At 41.7% G+C, this 23575-nt stretch overlaps 1 protein-coding gene across 11 annotated transcripts in view; it reads right to left on the bottom strand.

Moving 5' to 3' along the window:
• SEMA6A (semaphorin 6A) overlaps window positions 1-23575 on the bottom strand; it is a 126818-nt gene that overhangs the window by 5362 nt on the left and 97881 nt on the right. For 7 of the 11 annotated variants that reach the window (XM_023617833.2, XM_023617830.2, XM_070233216.1 and 4 more), the window contains one exon: window positions 19927-20091. The exons of the other annotated variants lie outside the window; for them this stretch is intronic. In XM_023617833.2, coding sequence (XP_023473601.1) covers window positions 19927-20091 — 165 coding nt within the window. The remainder of the gene's footprint in view (window positions 1-19926; window positions 20092-23575) is intronic. 11 annotated transcript variants of the gene reach the window in all.

Below are 23575 nucleotides of genomic sequence, written 5' to 3'. Positions count from 1 at the left end.
ATGGAAACGATAGTAAGACAGAAAATCTACCTTCTCTGGTCTCGGGAGACCCATTTTTCATCTACTAAATCAACTCTTTCTGGAATATGTTTAATATATTTTACTGGCAGATATCAGTGGCCCAGAATTCGAATGAAATGAAATAAAAATCTCCACCCCTTCCCAAACCACAACATGCAACCCTTAAACTTCTGCTGAAATGCTGTGTATGCCACCGCTGAGACCCAGAAGTGCAGCTCTGTCCTGGGGTTTTTCTGCTAAAATAGTTTGATTAGTGAAGCGATGGCTTTCAAACTCGGAAACCTTAGCCTGAAGAAGATAACGTTCTCTTTTTCTCTTTTCTTTCTAAACTGTTGTGACTTCACGGTTGGTTGCTGTGGAAATGATTGTTGTGTGACAAAGGGTTGCGACTTCAGGTGGGGAATAAATAGAAGCAGCAAATCTCTCTTAAGAAACAAAGATTCTGTGATTAAACAAATGTCCTTGGTAATGAAGCAATTTCACCCCAGGGGAAGTGTATGCAAGATGGGAGGGCACTGAATAATTTCCAAATGTGACACTTTTCAAATATTTCCAGATTTATCTTCATGAACTTTTAAGGGGTAGAAACTGAGGAGTGAAAAAGCAGCAGGAAATTCAGCTATAACTCACACCTTTTATGTCGTGGAGCTCCCCAAACAGTGGGTGTCTTGCATTCAAATATGTTTTAATACCTAGTCACCAAGGAATTGTGCTAATGAAAATTTCTTCCTTAAATTTCCATTTCCTTGTTGTGATGCTAAAATAGCAACTGATTTTCCTTTCAATTTTGATTGTGTATGGGGTTCTATTGAGCATCATTTTTAACCACCTACATATAATAGCACAAAAATGTACACCTGTGAATAAAATGGGTTTAATTTCCCTCATTGACTTGGTGATCTCAGTGGGGTCTAACACAGGCTTGACCCCACCGTTGTTGGTGGTTACTAGGTAAGTTTTTCATAGCAATGGGTGTTGCATGGATCCCTTCCAGGCAACCATATTTATGGGGGCTGCGTCTTCCTCATAAGTGTGTTCTTGTAGCTATCTACAATTGACTGGCGTTTTGCAACTTAAATTGCCCTCTCAGTTTAAGAGGAACATGGAAAGAATAAGTCTAGAGCAATCCATTTATTTCATTCATTGTTTAATCAGGAAATCTACAAAATTTTCAAGTTTATCCATGCTGCTTAGTTTTACTTTTAGCTCTCAAATATCCTTCTTTCATGTCTGAATGTCCTTGATTAGACAGACTCATAGAAACCACATGCACTTTCACTGGGAAAAACTCCTGTTTTTTTAGTGGATGACATTTGAGTTCAGGTTTTTGGTTGTTAACAAATCAAGCAGGGTCTGACCTTTGAGAAAAATGGTGTTTCAGACAGCACTCCCCTCCCAGGGCTCATTTTGTTATGTAAATAGTGCCCTTAAAACCCTTTCTGCATCTCTTCAGCCTTGAGATGTCTACCATGAAGCAGGTGGCTTCCCTCATCCTCTGGTGCAAATTCAGAAACCCCTGTCCAAAGTGAGAGGCAGATCGGAGATTAAGTTGAAAGTGCAGTCTTGAAGATAAGAAGTTGGAAGTTATTTTTGGAAAATAGCTTCCCAACTTAAAGCTTTCTGCTTATGTCATGAAAAAGGGCAAAGGGGCATTTGTGGAAATGATTAATCAACTTTGTGGCATTGGTCACCGTGAAGGATTGAACACACCAGACTTGTCAGAGAGGCCAGCAGTGGTACAAAAAACAGTAGAGATCTCCAAAGGCCTGGAGTCTTAGGCTTCCATTTGCTGCTGAGTGACCTTTTGGCAAGTGACTTAACATCTCTGGGCCTCAGTTTCTTCATCTGTAATGATTACATTACACACTTAATCTTAATGCCTTACTGGGTTGTTACAAGCATCAAATGAAATAATGAATAAGAAAGAGCTCAAATGTTGGAGTTTGCTGGACAAATCTGAAGGTCAAAAGAAGTCACCAACAGAGAAGTGGTGGGTTTGTGGCTCATGGAGGGTTTCAGAGTAGAGTCAGTCACAGCTGTTCCCCTGGAGTCCATTTGCTGTGGGTCTCCCGGGCAGATGGACAGACTGCTTATTTCCACTTTCAAACCTTGTGCTGTCCAAATTTTTGCCAAAGGGATGATATGTTGAGGTAACATGAGAGAATATATACCTCTGTTTCAGGGCTGCCTATTGGTCCTGAATTTTGAAATACGTAACGCAACAAAGCGGGAAGTGTTGCACAAAACACAGCGATTCTAGTTAGGCTTCTAGCGAACGACTAATCCTGCACTCAACTCCTTGAGGGCAGAGACCATATTTTATATGCATTTATAACCCTCACCATTCCCAGGGCTCTTATTTGGGTACTTAATAAGTGATTATTAAATAAATGGATTTATAATACATTATAGAAATCTTTCTTTTCAAAACCTCTTCTTTTTTTAGATTTTTTTTTCTTTTTCTCCCAAAGCCCCCTGGTACATAGCTGTGTATTTTTAGTTGTGGGTCCTTTTAGTTGTGGCATGTGGGATGCTGCCTCAGCATGGCTAGATGAGTGGTGCCATGTCCACACCCAGGATTCGAACCGGTGAAACCCTGGGCTGCCTAAGCAGAGCACGTGAACTTAACCACTCGGCCACGGGGCCAGCCCCTATAGAGATATTTTTAAATGGACTTCTAAGCTCGGCAAGTCATCTTGGAGTGACTATAACCTTGCTTCCAAAGTCACAAAACAAGTTATGATTCCAATCATATGACAGAATATAATCATACTAACATCCATTAGATAAAAGAAATCTGTAAAGGTGCTCAGTATTTGTTCAAAATAGTAATAAGAGAAACTATTTTAAAAGTGAAAAGAAATTCATTCTGAGATAATTCCAAAGAGATGATGAGGGTAAACGGGTTATTTATTTATTTATTTTTTCTTAAAGATTGGCACCTGAGCTAACAACTGTTGCCAATCTATTTTTTTTTTTTTCTGCTTTATCTCCCCAAATCCCCCTGGTACATAGTTGTATATCTTAGTTGCAGGTCCTTCTAGTTGTGGCATGTGGGACGCTGCCTCAACGTGGCCTCATGAGTGGTGCCATGTCTGCGCCCAGGATCCGAACCAGTGAAACCCTGGGCCACTGCAGTGGAGCGCGTGAACTTAACCACTTGGCCACTGGGCCAGCCCCTAAACGGGTTATCTGTAACAAGTGAGTGCTCCAGTGGAATTGAATAATTCTAAACAAATACATCTCTGCAAAGAGCACAGGGCTGGAGCTGGATGAACATCATTGCTTCAGAGGCTGCCTGGAAACCCTGGGGGAGCAGAAGGGCCTTTGTAGGGTGGTATACTCCCTCCCCAGGGAGCCTCCCATTGTCGAGGGAGAAATCAGAGCTGGCTTCTCCACCCAGGGTGTTGAAATGCCTTCCTCTCCCAACCCCTGGGCCTTCTGCTCTCACCAAGTGAAAAGGGGGCATTAGTAATGAAAACAGTATCTGAAAAATCCTTTGCATTGATTCATTAACCGCCAGCTATTTCTCACCAGTCATGAGGTGCTAAATGGTTATTCTCTTCACCTTCCTATTGCAGGAAGCAAGGCACACGAGGGCTTAGGGAGTTCTCTGAAATCATGCCTTAAATTGGCAGAATTCAGAAAGAATAGAATCTCCATGCTTTGTTTTTTTCCTGAGGTGAGAGAATTTTCAGATGCTGGAGGGATGCTAGAGGGAGGTCTCAGAGGGACATTTTGGAGCTCTTTAGAGGTTGAAGCAATGAAAAGATTATGAACAACCCTGCCATCCAGACTCCGCAATATGTAATTCAAAATAAGAACAATTATCAACTGTAAAATAAAGGATGTCCAACACAGTTTTGGTTTGGGGCCGGCCTGGTGGCACAGCGCTTAAGTTCGCACGTTCTGCTTCTTGGCGGCCTGGGGTTCGCCGATTTGGATTCCGGATGCTGACACGGCACTGCTTGGCACACCATGCTGTGGTAGGCATCCCACATGTAAAGTAGAGGAAGATGGGCACGATGTTAGCTCAGGGCCAGTCTTCCTCAGCAAAAAGAGGAGGACTGGCAGTAGTTAGCTCAGGGCTAATCTTCCTCAAAAAAAAAAAAAAAAAACCAACAAAACAAAACAAACAAACAACAGAGTTTTGGTTTTTCCTATGATGACCACGTCAATGCATTTTGAAATCTCAGACATCAAATTCTTTATTAAAAAAATGCTTTCTGAGGGCCAGCCTGATGACTTAGTGGTTAAGTTCACGGGCTCCACTTCAGTGCCCTGATGTTCGTGGGTTTGGATCCCAGGGGTGGACCTACACCACTCATTAAGCCACGCTGTGGTGGCATCCCACGTACAAAAATAGAGGAAGGTTGTCACAGATGTTAGCTCAGTGACAATCTTCCTCAAGCAAAAAGAGGAAGATTTGCAAGATGTTAGCTCAGGGCCAATCTTCCTCCATGCCACCCTGCCCCCCCCCCCCAAAAAAAAAAAGGTTTCTGGTAGCCCTGCTTATGGGTTTTCTACAATTGCCTAGTCTGTACAGGGAGCCCAGCACCAGGCTCTAGGACAACACACCTCAGAAAAGATGCTCTCCTAACTCAGGGCTGGATTGTGATGTTCTTGGTGCCTTTACCATCATTCTCCTGGTATAACAAGGTTTTGACTCGACAATCTTTGTGGCTGCCTTCAGCAAACATTTACTGAACATGGACTACAGCACTGTGCTAGGTTTTGGGGAGACAAAGGTGAAGGAGGCACAAACCCTGTGGTCCAGGAGGGGAGGAGGCAGGTACTCACAGGTGTACTACATCCGAAGTCTGGAAGTATCATGAGATACATCGCTTCTGCTTCAATATGGGCAAAGGCTTTATGTAGGAGGTGACATTTGAGCTAAGCCTTAAGGATGCGTAAGATGTTAGCTGAAGTAGAAAGAGCAAGAACCAAGGCACAGAGGGAAGGAAAATGAAGGCTGTATTCAATGTATTCAATGGCCTAACTCCCTTCTAGTTTCTTATGCTCCAGGTACCAGCCACTCTGCTACACTCTCTCTGGCTTCTGGATGTTCACACGGGCTGTTCCCTCTGCCCAGAATATCCCTGCTCACCTCCCATTCCTTTGACCCTCTCCTAGAGGTCTGAGCTTAGATGGAGAAGGCTTCTCCAAACTCCCGCAGGCTAGCTTAGCGCTTCCTTCTGCAGGTGTCCCCAGAGCTGTGCCCTTCTCTATCCTAAAATCGGCACTCTTAGGACCCCGGCTTTATGTTTGTTTTTCTCACTTAGATTGCTCTAGAATGCTCTGGGAGGGAGAGGTTTACTGCTGAGTCCCCAGGCATAAAGGTGCTCAGTAAATACCTGTTAAATAAATAGTCAATGAATGCATCCATGAATGAGTACCTGTAGAGGAAAAGTACGAACGAGAGCTAAACATCATTTAGAAGCAGGCTGTGAAAAGCCTTGCATGACTGAAAAAGATATTTAGAAGACATGTCTGTTTTGGAAGGAAAGCTCTTAGTTAATTTACCTGCAGTTTCAAGCGTCTTCTTGCCTGAGAAAGCTCACTTTCAGCTTACTGTGCTCTATGTTGAATCCATTATTGAAAAACTACTGGCTTCAAAGAGTCAATATCTTTGTGTTAAAAGCACAGCTAGTCTACCTGAGTTTATTATTACTGTTTTTAAAATTAAAATTGTGTCCTTAACTATACTTATCCCCTATATTGTACAGAAATAGCTGGGAGATGTTCTCTGTCTCATCAAAAAATAAAGCAAAACAAACAAAAATACATAAAATCACTCACACCTATTAAACTCAATACCAAGGGAGATATCTACTCATCCCCACCCCAACCACCTTGCTAAGTGTACGAGACCTAGGCAGCCGGTCCCTCGAAATGGTTAAGCGCGTTCTTTCCCCTCTCGCCCCTGTTCACTGGCCTGCCTGTGTCGGAGCTGCTGTGATATGATGGATGTGTCTGTCTCCATAGTGAAGTGATTAATAGGCATCTGTGTAAAGCGGACCCGGTGACCACAAAGACTACAAAGCCCCTCTGTGTCCTTTAGCGAAATATGCAAAGGCAAGAAGGAGGATGGACATTTCCTCCATGGCCGAGCCAGCGTGGGCTTCATGTTGGGTCCGAGAGCCAAGAAAGATGGCAAAACACCAAGAAAAGCCCCGGACTAGGATCCCCTAAAAATAGACTCTTGATTCTGCTTTATAGTAAGACAAGCCTGCAATTTCCTTGAAATCCTCATAACAACTTGGGTGAATGGAATCTAACAACCCAATTTTTCTTGTTTCAAAATCTTATTGCAACAAAATGCCAGGCTCACAGTCCTGCAAGGCTGTATGAATGAATGAACTCATCATGGGCCGAGCATCTCGGCCGCTAACCACAGAGGGCCCGCTGTAATCCCTGCTAAGGAGAGAAGAAAACACATTGGGGAAAAACCCTAACTAGAGACAGCTTATCCTCAAAGCCACACCCCAGCCTATGGAGATGACCGCACGGAAAGCGCAATGGGAGCTCTCTGTGGTTATCTCGGCAGGAAGCAGCCTCCTTGTCTTAGGGCATAATGTGAACCAGATGGCTTAGGAATAAACTGAAACGCCAGCAGCCATAGAAATGGGCTCAGAGTTTATAACTCAAACTTTCCTTTTATTTTCAATTTTTTTTCCTGGCAGGCTGAAGATTAGGTAGTGGGAGGGGCTGTGGTCTTCAAGATGTATCAAGTTAATGACTGACCATGCCAAAGTAGAGGCAGCTTCCTGGCTGTTTAATATCCTCAGTTCAGAAGCTATTTTAAAACTCACACATTGAAATAATGCTTACTGTGGTTGTCTGCAGATGAATCCACTTCCAGTTCTATCACCTTTGAAACTGATGCATTTTGTTGTTGGGGTGCCATCACAGGAAGAAAAGGGAGAAGGTGCATGAAGCTCATTCGATTTCCTATTTTTTGGAGGAGAAACAGCTTCATTTCCCCCTCTGTGCCAATGGGAGGGCTTGGTTCCCTGTGCTTCCTCTGCACCACTGTTTTAGACCTGGCACTGCCAGTGGGACAGCTACACCCAGAGCATGGACTGATAATTTTTCAAAGCCAGCCCATGGAATGTTGGTCTGTGGTTCCATGTGTTAGAAGTGTCACGTGTCTTTGTAAAAGTAATGAGTATTTCAGATGGGCAAAGTTTTAGCAGAATTTGCATGGCCTATTTTCCTCCTTTTTGAGGTTTTTCTCTCTAATAAGACAGGGAACCAACAGCTAAGTAATTTCTGAAACCAGACAAAGCATTTCTATTTTCCAGCTTCCTGGTCCCATCTCCTTCCTTTGCTCTCTCATGAGGCCTCAAAGCTACAAAATGGGAAAGTGGATCTCCTTATAAAATTGTGAAATTCAGGTAATTCTTTGGAATAGTTGCAGTGCTTTGATTACAAATAGCAGGAAACAGGTCTGTTTGAGTACTCCTAAAACAGGCAACTTAAACTTGCTAGAAATATGGTTCTTGGGATCTGGGTTATAGATGAGGCTGGGTGTTATTGGTTAAGAACATAAACTTTGAGGTGATAAAGACCTTGGTTTAAGTCTTGGCTCTGTAGCTAACTAGCTGTGTGACCTTGGGCAAGTCACTCAATCTCTCTAAGCCCCAGTAGTGTTGGCTATGAGATGAGAGTTGTTGGAAGGATTAACTAGATTAAATAAATGAATGCATGTAAAGAACTCGGCACTGTACAGGAAAATGTTAATGTTCAATTAATAATGCAAGGGAAGCGTTTCTAGAATTTCTGACAAGTTACCTGCCTTGTACAGGGTCCAAGATAGACCGTTTTAATGCAATACTTTGGTAAGGTTCAATTGTGTTAGCAAGAGTGGAAAAATAAGGATTTAAAAATACAACAGGGGCGGGCCTGGTGGCGCAACGGTTAAGTGTGCGCGTTCCGCTTTGGAGGCCCGGGGTTCAGTGGTTCAGATCCCGGGTGCGGACGTGGCACCATGTGGCAAGCCATGCTGTGGCAGGCATCCCGCATATAAAGTGGAGGAAGATGGGCATGGATGTTAGCTCAGGGCCAGTCTTCCTCAGCAAAAAGAGGAGGATCGGCAGCAGTTAGCTCAGGACTAATCTTCCTCAAAAAAAAAAAATCTTGGAGAATGACCTTAAATAAGATAGCCCATAGCAACTTGGAAAGTGTCCTAAATCAGTGCTACTCAGCATCAGCATCACCTGCAGCTTGTTAGATATACAAATCCTTGGGTCCTACGCAGACCTTCTGAATTAGAATCTCTGCAGTCAGGGTTCAGAAATTTGTGTTTTGACAAGGCCTCCGGATGATTCTTACAGTCACTAAAGCTTGAGAAGCACTGCCCTAAATGGCATGAATAATATTCTAGAAAATACATCTAGGTGTTTAGCTTTAAAGTCCAACCTCAGACACGAAAAAGATTTTCAAAAAGATTTGTAAATTAAATAAATAAATGCAGTCTTCTTTGGTGTTCAAACTATGAGTCTTTAGTGGGTCTTATGTATGACAATATTTTTTTTTTTAAAGATTGGCCCTGAGCTAACATCTGTTGCCAATCTTTTCTTTTTCTTCTCCCCAAAGGCCCCCAGTACATAGTTGTATATTCTAGTTGTGAGTGCCACTGGCTGTGCTACGTGGGACGCCACTTCAGCATGGCTTGAAGAGCGGTGCTAGGTCCGTGCCCAGGATCCGAACCAGTGAAACCCTGGGCTGCTGAAGTGGAGCATGCAAACTTAACCCCTCGGCCACAGGGCCAGCCCCTGTGTGACAGTTTCTTTACTGTGGTTACAATATTCTGACAAATAATGTAAAATTGATATGATTTTATTGAAAGACAAATTCCTAACACTTTCCCTTGGTACCTGACAAAAGCTTGACATATGGCCTAAAACACTGTGCTATTAGCTCCTGTGACAGCCTCAACTTAATTTGCTAGAGCCAAAAGCTGCTGGAAAAATGCCTGTGGTTTCTTTATTTGCCCTGACATGGGGACACGGAGGGGAATCTCTGATGCTCCCCATCTCTGTCACAGGGGCTGTCAGGTGGTGGTTGGTACTACAGAGCCCAGATATGTCCTGGATTGGGTTAGCGCAGACAGGACTGGGTCCCAGGAACAGAAGAATCTCAGGGGGAGCCCACTATTGAATAGACCAACCTCCTTTGCATCTGGCCTGCTTCTCATGTCACCTCAAAATCATCTCTACTCAAACAACACACAGCCGTCAAGCAACATTTGACAACGGTTCAGAGGATCTTTCCCCCTTCCCCTGCATGATCAGACAAGAGAATAAGAAACTCAGGAAGATTTCTTTCCCTTATGTTTCTGGATTGAAGGAGAGACCTGAGCTCATGTTTCATTCCCCAAATTAAGGTCCTGCTTTATAATAATAAAAATGCCTAGCACAACAGTGCACTCAACGGAGCTGGGTGCTTACAGATCTGCTGAGTTGAACTGAATCTGCAAATCCATAGAATTATATAAGACATAAAAAGTTACATTAAATTTTGGCTGTGTGCTTTTAAATCATGGAGTGCAAGACCCATCAGCACTTAGGGTATATTTATTACCTTAACAAATGTCAGATGATAGTGTCCAGCGTTATCTATTATTTATGAATAACAAGAGGCTGTAGGACTGGAAATGACAGGCTTTAATATGTCCAAAAGGTTAGGTGAAATGCAGTTTGCTGCCCTATAAATTTCTTCAGACCATTTTCCCTCCTAATAAAGCAGTGTCATTGGTGGCTACACTGAACTTCCATTATTTCTATACAGTTCGTAATGACCACCCCTGCCTTCAATGAAGAAATGTAATTGCAGATACATATTTGCAAAAGAATGCCTCCTTTTAAAAATATGAAATTTAAAAATAATTGGAGTGGGAAATTCCTATTATCCCATTAAAAATGAATCTCTTTACAAAGATGGTTTCTAGGCTTTGGACTTACAAGAGCTTAATAAGTATTAATTAAGGATGACAAACCTCCAGACTGCCCGTAATTAGCTTTCTGACACCGATTAAGATCTCATCTACTGTGCACCCAGGATATGTGAATATATCCAACTGCATTTCACAGGTTTACTTCAGGGCCTTTCCACAATGGAAGGTGCTGGGGGATTGACGTATGATGTGGTTTGTGTGGATCCTTCCAGACCGCAGTGCAGCCCGGGCACTTTGCAGGATTTTACCTAATACTTGCACCGCCTGTGTCTCCCTGGGACCAGTGAGTGAATACAGCCTTTCTGTCCTCTTTCTCTCTGTGGCAATGGCATGAATTATGTATTCTGAGCAACTCTTGCGGCTTTTGAGGCCTTTCTCATGTATAGCATCAAGAAAAGAGAAGCCGTCCTCAGACAATTTCCCGGGTTCCACTAGTCTGCCCTTGCTAGACCACTTTGTCTATGGAGCAGTGAGGTTTGCAAAGTAAAACTTGTAACAAGCATTTTTTTTTTAAACTCCAGGAAATGAGGCTATCAGAAAGAAAGTTTTGAAACAAAGCTAATATCATGTTTCCATTATTACACATGATCCCAAATAGAAATTGACTCTTCACAATTTTATTGTTAGGACAAAACAAATTTTAGATGAACACAGTGCAGTTGAACCAATTAAAGAGCAAATTTTTAACTATTCCAGATGTTCACTTAATAAGATCGTGCCTAATCAAGTCCCTGTAGTTCTCGAAAGTTCCATTAAGCTGTCAGAAAACTTAGTCATTGTGTGTGTTTTTGTGCAAAAGATAGGAGAGAATGGAAGAAAAGAGACTGAGGGAAAAGGGCTGGGGTAAAGTGAATGGATGTCAACGGTGAAGTGTCTTAAAAAAGTGGCTATGGATTAAAGGTAAGAAGCACCTCTAGAAAGTGAATTGATTTTTTAAATACCCTAAGGTTTAAATTGCTGATTTTAAAAGAAAAAAGTTCAAGTCTCCATAATCATCATTCAACTCCTTCATTTTTTTGAGAAAATGGATGTTAGGTAAAAAAAGCAGCTTAGTTGGCATCTCTAGAAAAGAAAAGTCAAATACTGGTGTGCAGATCCAGGCAGGCAGGGAGATGAAACAGCTTTCTACATGGCTGACATTTAACATTTTTTTTTCTTCTACCCTTTCCACAATAATCTCATCAAGACCTAAGATAAATTCAGCAAGTTGTCAAGAGGGTACAAAATTAATTAGATGAAATCTGCGTCTCTGCCCGCACTGCTGAAAGAACAATTACAGCCTTCCACATGGGCTTCTCAGTGCTTGCCCCTCTTCCCAGCACATGCATGCTCACATGGAAACTTCCACATCATCTAGCTGAGAGCCCAGCGCCTGACCTCCTCACAATATCATTTTTCTCGGTTCTTCAGAAAAAATGCCAGAGACTGCAAATCGATTCCTTTTCTGGTAGGTGACAAAGAAATATTAATATAGTGAAAATAAATACTGCCACCTTGGATGATATTATCATTTCTTTCTCAGTAGTCTCCCCTGATGTCAAAATCTGTTCTGGAGGAAAAGCCTGCCATGTGCCATTCACCCCAGTGTTTTTTTTGTTGTGTTTCTTTTTCTGGTGAGGAAGATTGGCCCTGAGCTAAGATCTGTTGCCAAACTTCCTTTTTTTTTTTTCTCCCCAAAGCGCCAGTACATAGTTGTATATCCTAGTTGTAGGTCATTCTAGTTCTTCTATGTGGGATGCCACCACAGCATGGTTTGATGAACGGTGTGTAGGTCCACACTCAGGATCCGAACTGGTGAACCCCAGGCCGCTGAAGTGGAGTGTGTGAACTTAACCACTTGGCCTTGGGGCCAGCTCCCAACCCTAGTGTTTTAACTGAAGTGACAGAGAAGCCCAAGTTTGGAGTTCAGCTTGCTTGGGGCTTTACCTAATCTAGAGCTCTTAGCTTGGCAAGGAGCATCTACCAGGAAAATGCCAGTGATGGGTAGAAACCGATCTAAGATTGTTGCAAAATTTTATTTCCCAAACTTATCATGCATATGTAGTTAATAACGTAATAAGATTGAATAATCAATTTATTATCTATCATATATCAGTCTCTTCATCTCTGTCTTTCCCTCCTTCTGTCCCACCCATCTACCTTCCTATGCCCCACTGACTACAGCTAAAGCCAAAACCTCTTAGCATGACTTTTAAGGCTCCAGACTATCATTTCAATCTCAACTCCCATTCTGGCCTCTATATACTTTATCACTTTAGTCATAGCACACTACCTACCTCTTTATCATTATACTCTCTACTTTCGTAGCTTCATGTCTTGGTCGTGTCACTTATTTAGCTTGGAATGGCCTTCTTCCCCATTTCATCCTTCAAGACTTTGCAAGGCCTTCCCTGGCCCCCAACTTGGAATGAGTTGTGTCTCCCTTTATCTTAGTGTCCTGCCCGCTCCTCTTTCCTTTACGTCTCTAGCTTTCAGACTCCACTCTGCCCCATCGCTAGCCAGGAGGTCACCTGTGTGTACCCCCTGCTGAACTGTGAGCTCCTTGAGTGCAGGGCTAATGTTGAATTCAGATCAGTATCAGTATCACTGAAACAGTCAGCATAAGGCTGACGTCTAGCACTTGTTTGCTGAATGTCCGTTGTACGCATGAAGAAAGAAATGAAGGAAGGTTGCCATTTTGCCTTTCTTTGAGCCTAGGGCTATTGAGACCATTATTGAACTATTATTTTCTAGTGCTTTCTAGATATCAGCTCATCCCCTTCAAAGCCACAGAAATGGAAAAAAAAAAAGGCAGCCATATAATTAAAGAAGAAAAAAATACAAATGGTTAGCATAATTGATAAAAAACCTGTGGTTAAATAAAAATCAGAAAGAATCAATAGTTTTAACCATGCCCTTGTTTAGGAACAGTGATTTCTAAGCCTTCCTCACTTAAAAGTGGCATTTGAAAGCCTACATTCAGTGATAATCTTTTACTCTATCACATTTCAAACACATATATAACTTTTAGTGCTAATTCTCTGAAATTAACTATAATGTTAATATTTGTCACAGAATGGAATTTTTACTTTCGTTCCTCTTATGTGGGTTATCCTAGATTGGATAAGAGTTAAGGAGCAAATGTAATCTAGAAATTAGATCTTATATTCTCCCTAAATAAGTTACAGCAGCCTCTTCAACAGGATTGCCAGGGAGCAAATAAATCTACAGAACACCAGGTTAAGTTTCAACTTCAGATAAACGACAATGTTTCGGTATAAGGACGTCCCGTGCAATATGTGGGACATACTTACACTAAAAAATTATTCATGGTTTATCTGGAATCCAAATTCAACGGGGCATTCTGTATTTTATCTAGTAACCCCACTCTTCTCCCCACAAATAATGTGCTTTTAATGATTCCCACAAATATTCTTTTAGGCCCACTCTAGATTTTTGAAGTTTAAAATAGTTTAACAGAGAATAATAAAAATGATATTAAATCTTTGTGGGGCAAGTATAGCACAGTTTACAAATTGAAAGAAATACTAATGGACTAAATTTCAAGAATTGTCTTTTATTTTTCATTGTCAGCAACAACAGTAAAGTAGATACCAAATTTCTTATGAACCTTGAAGGATACCTTTCCTCAACCCTCAAAAACAGAACTAACTGAACCCTAACTTAAAAGGGTTGATGGAACAGCAGCAATCTGTCCCCATCTCAGTGTTCCTGGGCCCTGGCCACGCGTGCTCCTACCTGGTTCAGTGAATTGTCGATTGTGAGGTGGAAGTCGGAGCCCCTTGTCCCTCCCACTAGCTGTCCTCCCCATCAGACAGAACCCCTTTCTCCGAATTCTGCTCCGAGACTGTCCTGTTCTACCTTCACATTTAAAAATGGCTGGGATACTACAGGTTTTACTAATAAAAGCTATGCCAATTACCACGGGCTTAGTTTTTGTGAAATAAAGCTCAAGCTGTTCAAAAAAAGTCTGAGTTGGCCAGCAGTTCTACAAAAATTTTAAGTCTGAATCGTGTACCTAAAATCCTTACTTCCTTCATCCTGCCTGTCAAGTGATATATGGCCGCTGTAATATTGGTACTGAGGAAAGGACTAAAGCAAAAGGCTGAAAAACGGATTCCAAGTGCTATGTCCTTGATGTGTTCAGCTAAGTTGTCTTCAGTTGTCTAATATCTTTTTCTAAAGTCCGCTGTGCATGGTTTTGCCTTGTTCACAAAGACAATGGTGGTAGTAAAGGCTTTCTGGTGCATTTTCCAGTCTATGTGCGCTTCGTGTGTCTGGCGGTTTGATATTTCTTGGACCGGAACTGTGTCTATCTCCATTATAGCCACTAACTCCTTATTGGCATCCAATACTGTGCTACGGAGCCAGTAATAAATTTTGCTTGAGACGCCTCAGAAAACATTTTTGTTATGGTAATGTTACTGAAGAAATGGCAGAGAAGATTCGGCCCAAGTTTAGGAGTCAGGAAAAGAAGAGAAGCTTATTTTTCTTCCTTTATTACTGTCATTAGCAATAATTTTCTCTGTCCCTAAGATCACCTACATTGATAGGAGCCAAGAAATCACTTTCCCCACTGGGAGAACGGGAGGGCTTTAAGATCCCCAATCTGTTAGATTTTAAGCATCAGAAATTGTTAAAAAGCAAGAGCAATCAGGGCCAGGTTCTGTTATCAACTATAATCACCTAAAATTGGATTTCCCAGCCTGTTAATGAAGAAAACCTGGCTCTGAGGGTTTGTGACTCAGAATAGGTAAAGTTTGAATGAGAGGAAAGAGTACGAAGGGTCAAGTGTAGGTTGTTGCCAGGCCCGGGGAACACACTGTAGCACAAGGTCCTTACAGAGATCAGAGAAGTAGCCGGGAAGCAGGAGTGCAGAAAGTAAACTTTCCCTCGGCCACAATTTGGGTAATAACCAGCTACAAGTCTACACTTGGATGCTCACTGCTGGTCTGCAGAAAAATCTTGCCAGATGCTTAACAAGCCTAGAATGACTAATTTCTTTTTAGTCGAAATCCATTTTACTCTAAATTCCTACTTGACTAAACTTCTCATTCCCAATCACAAAGCTCAGTAGTTGGAAGAGAAATCAGAAGAGACTAGATCGTGTAATTGCAACACTCAGAACCCAGCCAACAGAAGGTGTGGCGGTTATTAAATCTTGTTCTTCCAAATGCTAGAAAAGTTTTGGTAGTAGCTTAATCCTCCCCAGACTCTTTTAATTGCTCTAGGCCAGAGTTACCCAAACTTTAGTTATTTAACTACCGACGCTACAATTTCAATGATCCATTCAGTCTCACCTACCGTGTTATTTCCTTAGTACTTTTATATCCCCATACTTTCTGCATTACTATTTACTTAATATTTTATTCAAATTACCTTTAAAATGTATTTCAAATGGAAACTTTATATCGTTATTATAAATGGAAAAAAGTGTCACTTTTCCTAGGTAGAAATTAACCATAAAAATAAAATTAACTGGGGGGCCGGCCTGGTGGTGCAGTGGTTAAGTGCACACATTCCGCTTCGGCGGCCCGGGTTTCACTGGTTTGGACCCCGGGTGCGGACATGGCACCGCTTGGCACACCATGCTGTGGTAGGCATCCCACATATAAAGTGGAGGAAGATGGGCATGGATGTTAGCTCAGGGCCAGTCTTCCTTAGCGAAAAGGGGAGGATCGGCAGCAGTTAGCTCAGGGCTAATCTTCCTCAAAAAAAAAAAACCAAACCAAACAAAATAAATAAATAAATAATAGTAACTGAAAGCAAAACAATGTTAATTCCAGCTAGCTTCAGCGGCAAGGCAAAACCCTTGGTCTAATCTTTCTCTTTCTTGTCAAAATGGAATAGTAGCAAGTCGAGGCAGTTGTTAATGATAAAGCACCAAATTGAGACTTTTGCCTTGACATAACCAAGAAGACTGAAAGAGAAAGGAAAAGTGCATAGTAACTTTCCACCGCATGATTCAATATTCTTCAAGGCCATCGTGTCCCCAAGCCACCTAAATCATCTCATGTAGGTTGCTGCATGTCCCACTTGGAGACAATACTACTGTAAGCTATGATGTATTTGAGGAATATAATTGACTATAAAGAGGATTATTGAAAAACTGTGATTTATAAAATTCCATTCAGGATGGTTATGAAGTGTGGACAATATATTCATTACCTTTACAGATCTTAGGAATCTTACCGGAATATTATTTCCCAAACTAGAAATTGCTTACACAAATAGCTTGTACATTGATTATTCAACATTTACTGTACATTTTAGTTTAAATTATTCATTTGATCTCTAATTTAAATTCTGTCGCTACTTCTTTTCCTTGTCTGTAATGAGCATATCTTCTTGACTAAATGTAATAAAGTGATAATCTCTCACTTTAAGGATTTCCCCAAATGTATAAGCATACCACAATTCTGGCATTTCCAATCAAATGGCAACATCTTTGTATATATTGACTACTTTATCTGTTTTCTGAGAGCTCACAAGAACTCTATAAAATAAAGTCTGAAGAAGGGGATTTTCTTGTGTTCTGATTTATTCTTGTGTCCTTGCAGCAGCGGTCAGCATTTACATTTTATATTGATGCTACCAGTTCTCTTGGCAGATCGGTACATGGCTAATTTCCTCACATATCTTGCAGTCTTCTTGGAAATCGGGTTTTATAGTATTGTTACTTTTGGTCAGAAACAAGAGGCACAAGAGTGGCTATTAATTCTTACGATTGCTTAACCTAAAAAAGAAAGCTCTTATTTCTTTTGCTGTGGGAAGGGGGGTGAGGGGAGACAAGCCAGATCTAAAAATAAACTGGATTTTCTTTCTTATTCATATGTAATTAGAGCCTCTTTGTAACTACTCATTACCACCTCAATAGTTATAGGATGAATAAATAATATATATTTTTAAATGTGGCAAAACCAAGAAAGAAGTAGCCAGGGCTGCATCTAATTTATCAACTTGGTGATTAAAGGGCTGGGTCTACAGGCTCCAGACATCTAGGGACCCAGAGATAAAACAGAGCAGTTGGCTCTGTTTTCACTAATGAATCTGGGGCTCGAAAGATATCACGCGATTTTAAAGAAAAGCAGCAAAGACAAGAGACATTAGACAAGGCCAGTAGGGTAATGAAGGGCAAGGCCAGTTACTGAGAGAGAAAATTGCTTCATTTTCTGTGATAATGCTTCTGCGTGCTTTGCAGGTCTCTTCTCACACTTTGTTAGTGTGACTATATACATACAGCATCAGAATGCTACTCACAGTGTAGAAGGAAAGAGCCTTGGAACATTCCACAGGGGGGCAGAGGGCTTGAGTCTAGTATTTTGAAAGGGGGAGGCTAAGAACAATGGTAGCAGAAGGGGTTAGATTGCAAGGTGAGGGACAGTGCTTTGACAGAATGTGAGGGACGCACAGGATTAAATCAAGATGAAAGACATAGCAAGGAAAAGAAAGAAAAAGGCAAGCAAACATACTCTGGAAATGTGGAACTGTTTGGAGGATGAGGTGGGACAAAGAATGGACCAGCCCAGTCATGGTCAACATAGCTGCAAAGCACAGCTGTGGGCTCGTTTGCTCACTGGTCTTTTTTCCATCGGCCAAAGTAAAAAGGGCATGGGACACTTGACTCTTCCTCAGCTAACTGGTCAGCGGACACATTTTCTGCTTAGCGGGGAAATGTGCGGTATTTTAGAAACAATTCCAGAGTATATTTAGCTCCTAAAGCTGGGGCACACAAATGTCACATTCCCAAGAGACAATCGACCCAGTGAAAAGAGCACCCTCCAGAGGCCCTCAGAAAACCCATGAAACTCTCGCATCCCAGGAGATGCTGCACACACGGATGTGACATCATTAAGGCACCCACGTCAGGGAATGAAAAAAAAGCGAAGGGATCACAGATTGGGTCAATTTAAGGGACATCATAATGAGTCAGAAAAGAAAAGACTTTTCCAACAGAATAACGCCATCACCAAGTCATACCACACAGTGCTTGGCAAAACAGAACAAAAGTTGAAAGTAAATCATGAACATTAAACAGAAAAATAATTCACAGCAAAATGGAAATTAAAATCATAAAAATCATGGTAAAAGGAACATTAAGCTACATCTTTTTTTTTAATTTCTGCATAACAACTCATTTTCATTGCCCCATCAAATACATAATCAATTGTCAAAAATCAAACTTGAATTTGATAGGGCAAGGCAAGGAGTTCATAGCACAAGAACAGTGATCATGTTAAACACCCATGCAGTCACCTCTGCCACCATTGTCTGACAATCTGTAGACTGCTTCCAGCTTTGTCAATATTCATAATAAGACCCAAGAGAATGAACAATGCCGAATTTGAAAGTGATCCGTCAAAGTGTTAATTGGACTCTTTGAAAACCTCCATCCCTTGGGAGAGTTAACGACTGGAGAAAATTCACGCCACCCATCTCGCGAAGTGAAGAGAAAATGATTGTAACCAATGGCTGGATGTTTGGTTGACATATTTAATGCCTTACTGGAAAGGCTGTTTGGTTTTTCAGAAAGTTGCACTGGGCAAACACAAAGTGATTTTACTGAGTTGTCTCTCCTTGAGAACTGGGCCAAGACTAACACATCTGCAGGCTGGAGCCACACATAACAAATAATGGCACATGCTAGGGCTTGTGGCCTGTTGTGACGGTTCCGTTCCATCACCAACTGGCCTGGTGCTTTCTCGGGATGGGGGGATCCCTCTAACTTAAGGAGGCTGCTGAGACAAAACCACTTTTTTTTTATTTTTAAGATTTGGGACAGGGTATATTAATAAATTATAGAACAGTAATAAAATCAGTTAAGCTTTTTGCCCAAGAACAAGTTAAAAGGGCTCCATCGTCACATTTCGGCTTGGCACATAGAGCAGCAGAGGGAATGGGACTCTCAGGAGATGAGACACAAAAAAGAGGATGAAAATTTAGCATGTGAGCCTGCCTCGAAAGTCTTCTCTAAAAGTAAAGATGGAACTATGGATACAGAAGACTCTAGGGGAGGACACGCTAGAGACTGTTGTCCAAGGGTCACTGCGGCTGGTCTGCCATCGAGACTCAAATTCCTGCTTGGATGAAACTCTTGAAAACATATAGAGGTAAACAATTCTGAATGGGGGGAAACAGCTCGCAACATAACTGGGCTTTTCAGTCTCTGATTTACAAGACTGTTTTTTGGACAAGTAAAGGCCTCTTTGGTTGCAGCTGCAACTAAAGTAGGATGTGTTACCAGAAGCAGCGAATGGTGAGAAAAGAGAGGACATTTCCTGTCTCTAGTTGAGCAAAGAAAGCAAGGGAGAATTTGGGACAGTTCACAGTAGAATCCCTTTCATTTAGAGCAGCTTCCTTTCCGTTTTAAATGCACAACAATTCTGCTTGATTAAATAACATATTTTTGTGTGAGCTGTTGTCCTCTAAGGGCAATTACAGTACGGCCCAGGACCACGGCTTTATTCAAATTCAGCACCACGCAAGAGTGAGAGATGCTACCAGCCAGAAAAGATTCTTCCCGGCTATTTCTCCATTCACTGATTAAACAGGCCTTGACTTCCATTACGTGTGCTTGCCAAAGTCCGCACTGCATGCCATCCCACGATGGTGGGAAAAGAGGATCCAAACATCACAGAATGAGCTAAGAGGAGTGGAAAGGGATCTCGGGAGCCAGCATCTGCTTGGGGCCAAGCCACACCTCTTTGGGGCGGAGGAAGCCGAGAGGATGTGTTATTTGTTTTGTGTGGTTTCTCCCTGGTTGGGGAATGGTTTAGGATCAAGCCTAGTAGAGAGGACTGAGTTGCAGTCTTTTTTGAGAAGCTTTCAGTCACAGTCTGTTGGAGGTTCCTTAAAAGCTTCTATGATTCAGCTGGAAGCAGTTACACAGTCCTCCCCACTTTTCCCTCCCTCTCCCCCCAGAGGAAGAGGCATTTCCAAGGCCTTACCCTTCTTGTCTTGGTGATTATGGGAAGACACTGCCCCCAAAGAGTCTGTGCTGTCAGGTGAATCGAGCAGATCCTTCCAGTCCAGCATTCCTCCCCTAGACTCATACCCCTCTTGAGCCGCCGAATCTGACGTGGTGGTGCTGGGCCAGAGGGAACTGGAGTGCCCTGTTTTCATCACAAATACAGTTAGGGAAAACATCACTGGGGACACCCACATTCCCTGTGCTCAGAGGCCAGGAGGAGCGCCACCCAAACTGGCTGTAGACTGAAAGGAGATTGCCTTAGAAATAACAAGGCTAGGGGATGGGTTTCAGCAGAAGACCCCTTGAACTTGTAGGTAGAGGATGAAGGGCCAGATCCTATCTTTGCTGCTTGCTGAGTAAGCCTTGGGGAATCACTTAACCTCTCTGGGCCTTGGTTCTCCTTGTGCATAAAATGGGGATGATGTCACTTACCTCCCAGTGTTGAGAGGATAAAGTGACATAATGGTTGAAGTATCTAACAGTGTCTGCCACATAGTAGGTACTCAAGAAATACTAGTATCCTTCTTTGGTATTCCCATATCAACTCTGACAGCAGAATGTGTCCACTCTGGGGACACCGTTTGTGACTGATGGGGCAGGTTCTATGGTAGTGGGCGAGCCTCTCCCCCATCACAAATAACTCAGCTGTCCAGAGCCTTTCTCATGGAGCCTTTCTCATGGAGGGTGTGTCTAGTTTTCAGCTGCAAGTCAACTTCACAGGCATTCTTCTTTCTGGGAGTAGTGACTGCTTTCTAAAAGGACCTGCTTCCACCTCCTTTTCCCTGGAATGGAGCCCTCAACTGCTCCATGTTGTTATGGCTGTGCCCTTTGGGTCTCCTTCTGACAAAGTCAGGTTCATGGTTTCATGACTCACACTTGTGAGAGGTTGTTTTTGAGGGCTCGCTCACTGATATGATCCCCATTGCAAAGGGAAAGCTTTATGAGCTGCAGAGTAGCCTACCATGATAATGTCAGAATAAGGATGGCTAGGCTGCGAGTCACAGCAGAAACTCTGGACATTTCCTGTGAATACATTCCACAGCTTTCCTCCCACAAGGTGAAATGCAGATTGTGTCAGGTGCTTTGATCTGAACTATCACAATGATTTAAAGCAGCCCCACTACCTGTTCTTTCTGGTAGAAATAAAATAGAACCTTTCTGTGATTTTCAAGGAGAGGCTTTGGCTTATTAAACCATCTTATAGCAACCTCTTGAACAATTTTTAAAAAGACAGCAGGGCAACTACTGTGAATGTGTAGTTGATGCCTTTGGTAGAAAGTAGGACAGATTCACAAGTGGCCTTGGGTGTGATCACCATGTATGTGATAAATAAAATACTGGCAACCAGAAAGAAAGAGTAGAATGAAGAGTGCACTGCATTCTTCTTTTTTACAATATTATTGAAGTGGGATTCCCAGGAGACTTTAATGCTGCAAATTACAAAGTATATATAAAAAAGATAGCAAGGAAAAGCAAGCCAGTCAAGTGGCTCATCTAAGCTATAACGATCTTTATGGAAGCACCACATTTAAATGCTACCGCAAAGCTTTGGTACCATGTAAGAGGCCCCTTTCCGTGTGGAGGTTTTTTGGCTCCCACATAGCTTCAAACACCCGCTTTGTTGCAAATAGTCTGGTTCATGTTCAGTTGCTAAAAACACGTTCATTTAAAACTCAAGAATGCTTGCTTCTAGACTTTGTGTTTTTACATTTCGGGTTTCACATCTCATTTCATAATACTGATAAGAGAACTGGTAGGAAAATTAACCTGGAATTGGAAATACAGAATTTCTTTTACTTCCTTTTTTGTTATATTGACGGCTAAAATAGAGCCTCTATTTTCTACTCTTGAATTCAACATTGCTATAATAAAATATATGGTCAACCTAAGAGAGAATTCAGCACCCAGCATAAGCAAACAATTAGAAACAGCTTTGTAGGGAGTCAGAAAGGGGGGAAGGGAAAAAAAGAACCTCTCTTCTAAGTAGTAAGAATTTCTTTTACCTCAATTGATATACATTTTGAGCACTTTCAATTTAACTGTGTTCAAGGGGCAATTTTATGGTAATGCCATAAGTATGGTTTAGGGAGAACATTTCTTAATACAGTAATCTAGGGGAAATATATGCCTAAGGGACACATTCTCTGTAGAAAGATTTCCTGGCCCATATGCTGCAAAGACATGGAAAACTCATTGGTAATGGAAATCTATGGCTATGAGAGGAAATTAATGTGGACCAGATGGTAGTTAGGTAGGAAAATGTTTTACACAAATGTGAGAAATCAGCTCCTTCCTATTGCTGAAGTGTTAGTCTAATACCCACCACATCTCCATTTTCTATATGTAAATCTAGAGAAACTATGCATCTGATGTACTCCAAAGAAAAAAAACAGAGCAGCATGAGCTTTGCAATCTTTTAAACTTATGTTTGAGGAGAGGCAATACGTGTCACTCGTGAAGCAGTTGGAGAAAGCAATACTTGACTCTCAAAAGTTTTAGGACCACCATGCCAGAGCACCGGCAAGCAGCAGACCATAGTTTGAAATCAAAGAGGTGTATTATTATTACTTCTCCAAGCCTAAAAATGTTAAAAGGAAATCACTTATATTCCTTCTTAGAATCTGATTCTACAGGCTACATTATTTTTGTGCATTCCCTAAGAGACTTTGTAACCATAATAAGACTACAAAAATAGGCAATCAGTCGTGAATATGGTATTTAATGTCAATAGATTTGGAATCTGTAATTTTGTCTTGTTAATCCAATAAGAAAGGTCCTATTTTAGTCAATAGAGCTTATGATGTGTTATTCTTACAATATACAAAGAAATAGATAGATTTTAAAAGTTAACTTTTATATGCATTGTATCGTTTCTCTATATCTACAAGTCTTTGTGATTCCAGAGGTTAGAGACCCTTCAAACTACTCTAACCTAGTAACAATGATTGTAGCCAATTAGACACAAAAAAGAGACACTAAATCAATACAAGAGAGGAAGAGAGAAGGGAAATAATCAGGGTCCAATTCACTAAAAAGAGGTTCTTCCACATGCAAATGGTGTTGCATAGAGATTTTGCCAAGCAGAGAGTTTGCAAGGTTTATTGAAATGATCTCTTTATCTGAGTTAGACAGTTTTGGTTTTGTAGTTTACTCTATGAGCCTACCCTCAGTCACTAAACTTTTTACGGGGACATAGCTAGAAACAGTGGGTGCATTCCAGACTTTGAGATTGGCTTCCTAGTCTACATCCATGCTCATAAAAATGTGGTCCTTCTTTTTTTTTTTTGATGAGGAAGATTGGCCCAGAGCTAACATCTGTTGCCAATCTTCCTCTTTTTGCTTGAGGAGATTCGCCCTGAACTAATATATCTGTGCCAGTCTTCCTCTGTTTTGTATGTGGGATGCCACCACAGCATGGCTTGATGAGCAGTGTGTAGGTTGGCACCCGGGATCTGAACCTGTGAACCCCAGACTGCTGAAGCAGAGCATGTGAATTTAACCACTGTGCCACTGGGCCAGCCCCAAACTTTGGTCCTTCCTTTGATGGTATAAATACAGCACCCAGTCCAGTGGCAAATAGTAGGCACTCAACAAATATTTGCTGATGGATGAATTAAATCTATTCC

The sequence above is a fragment of the Equus caballus genome, chromosome 14 (genome assembly GCF_041296265.1).
Source record: "Equus caballus isolate H_3958 breed thoroughbred chromosome 14, TB-T2T, whole genome shotgun sequence".
NCBI classification, from domain to species: domain Eukaryota; kingdom Metazoa; phylum Chordata; class Mammalia; order Perissodactyla; family Equidae; genus Equus; species Equus caballus.
The sequence above is the reverse complement of the archived record's forward strand: the minus strand, read 5'-3'. Positions and strand labels throughout refer to the sequence as shown.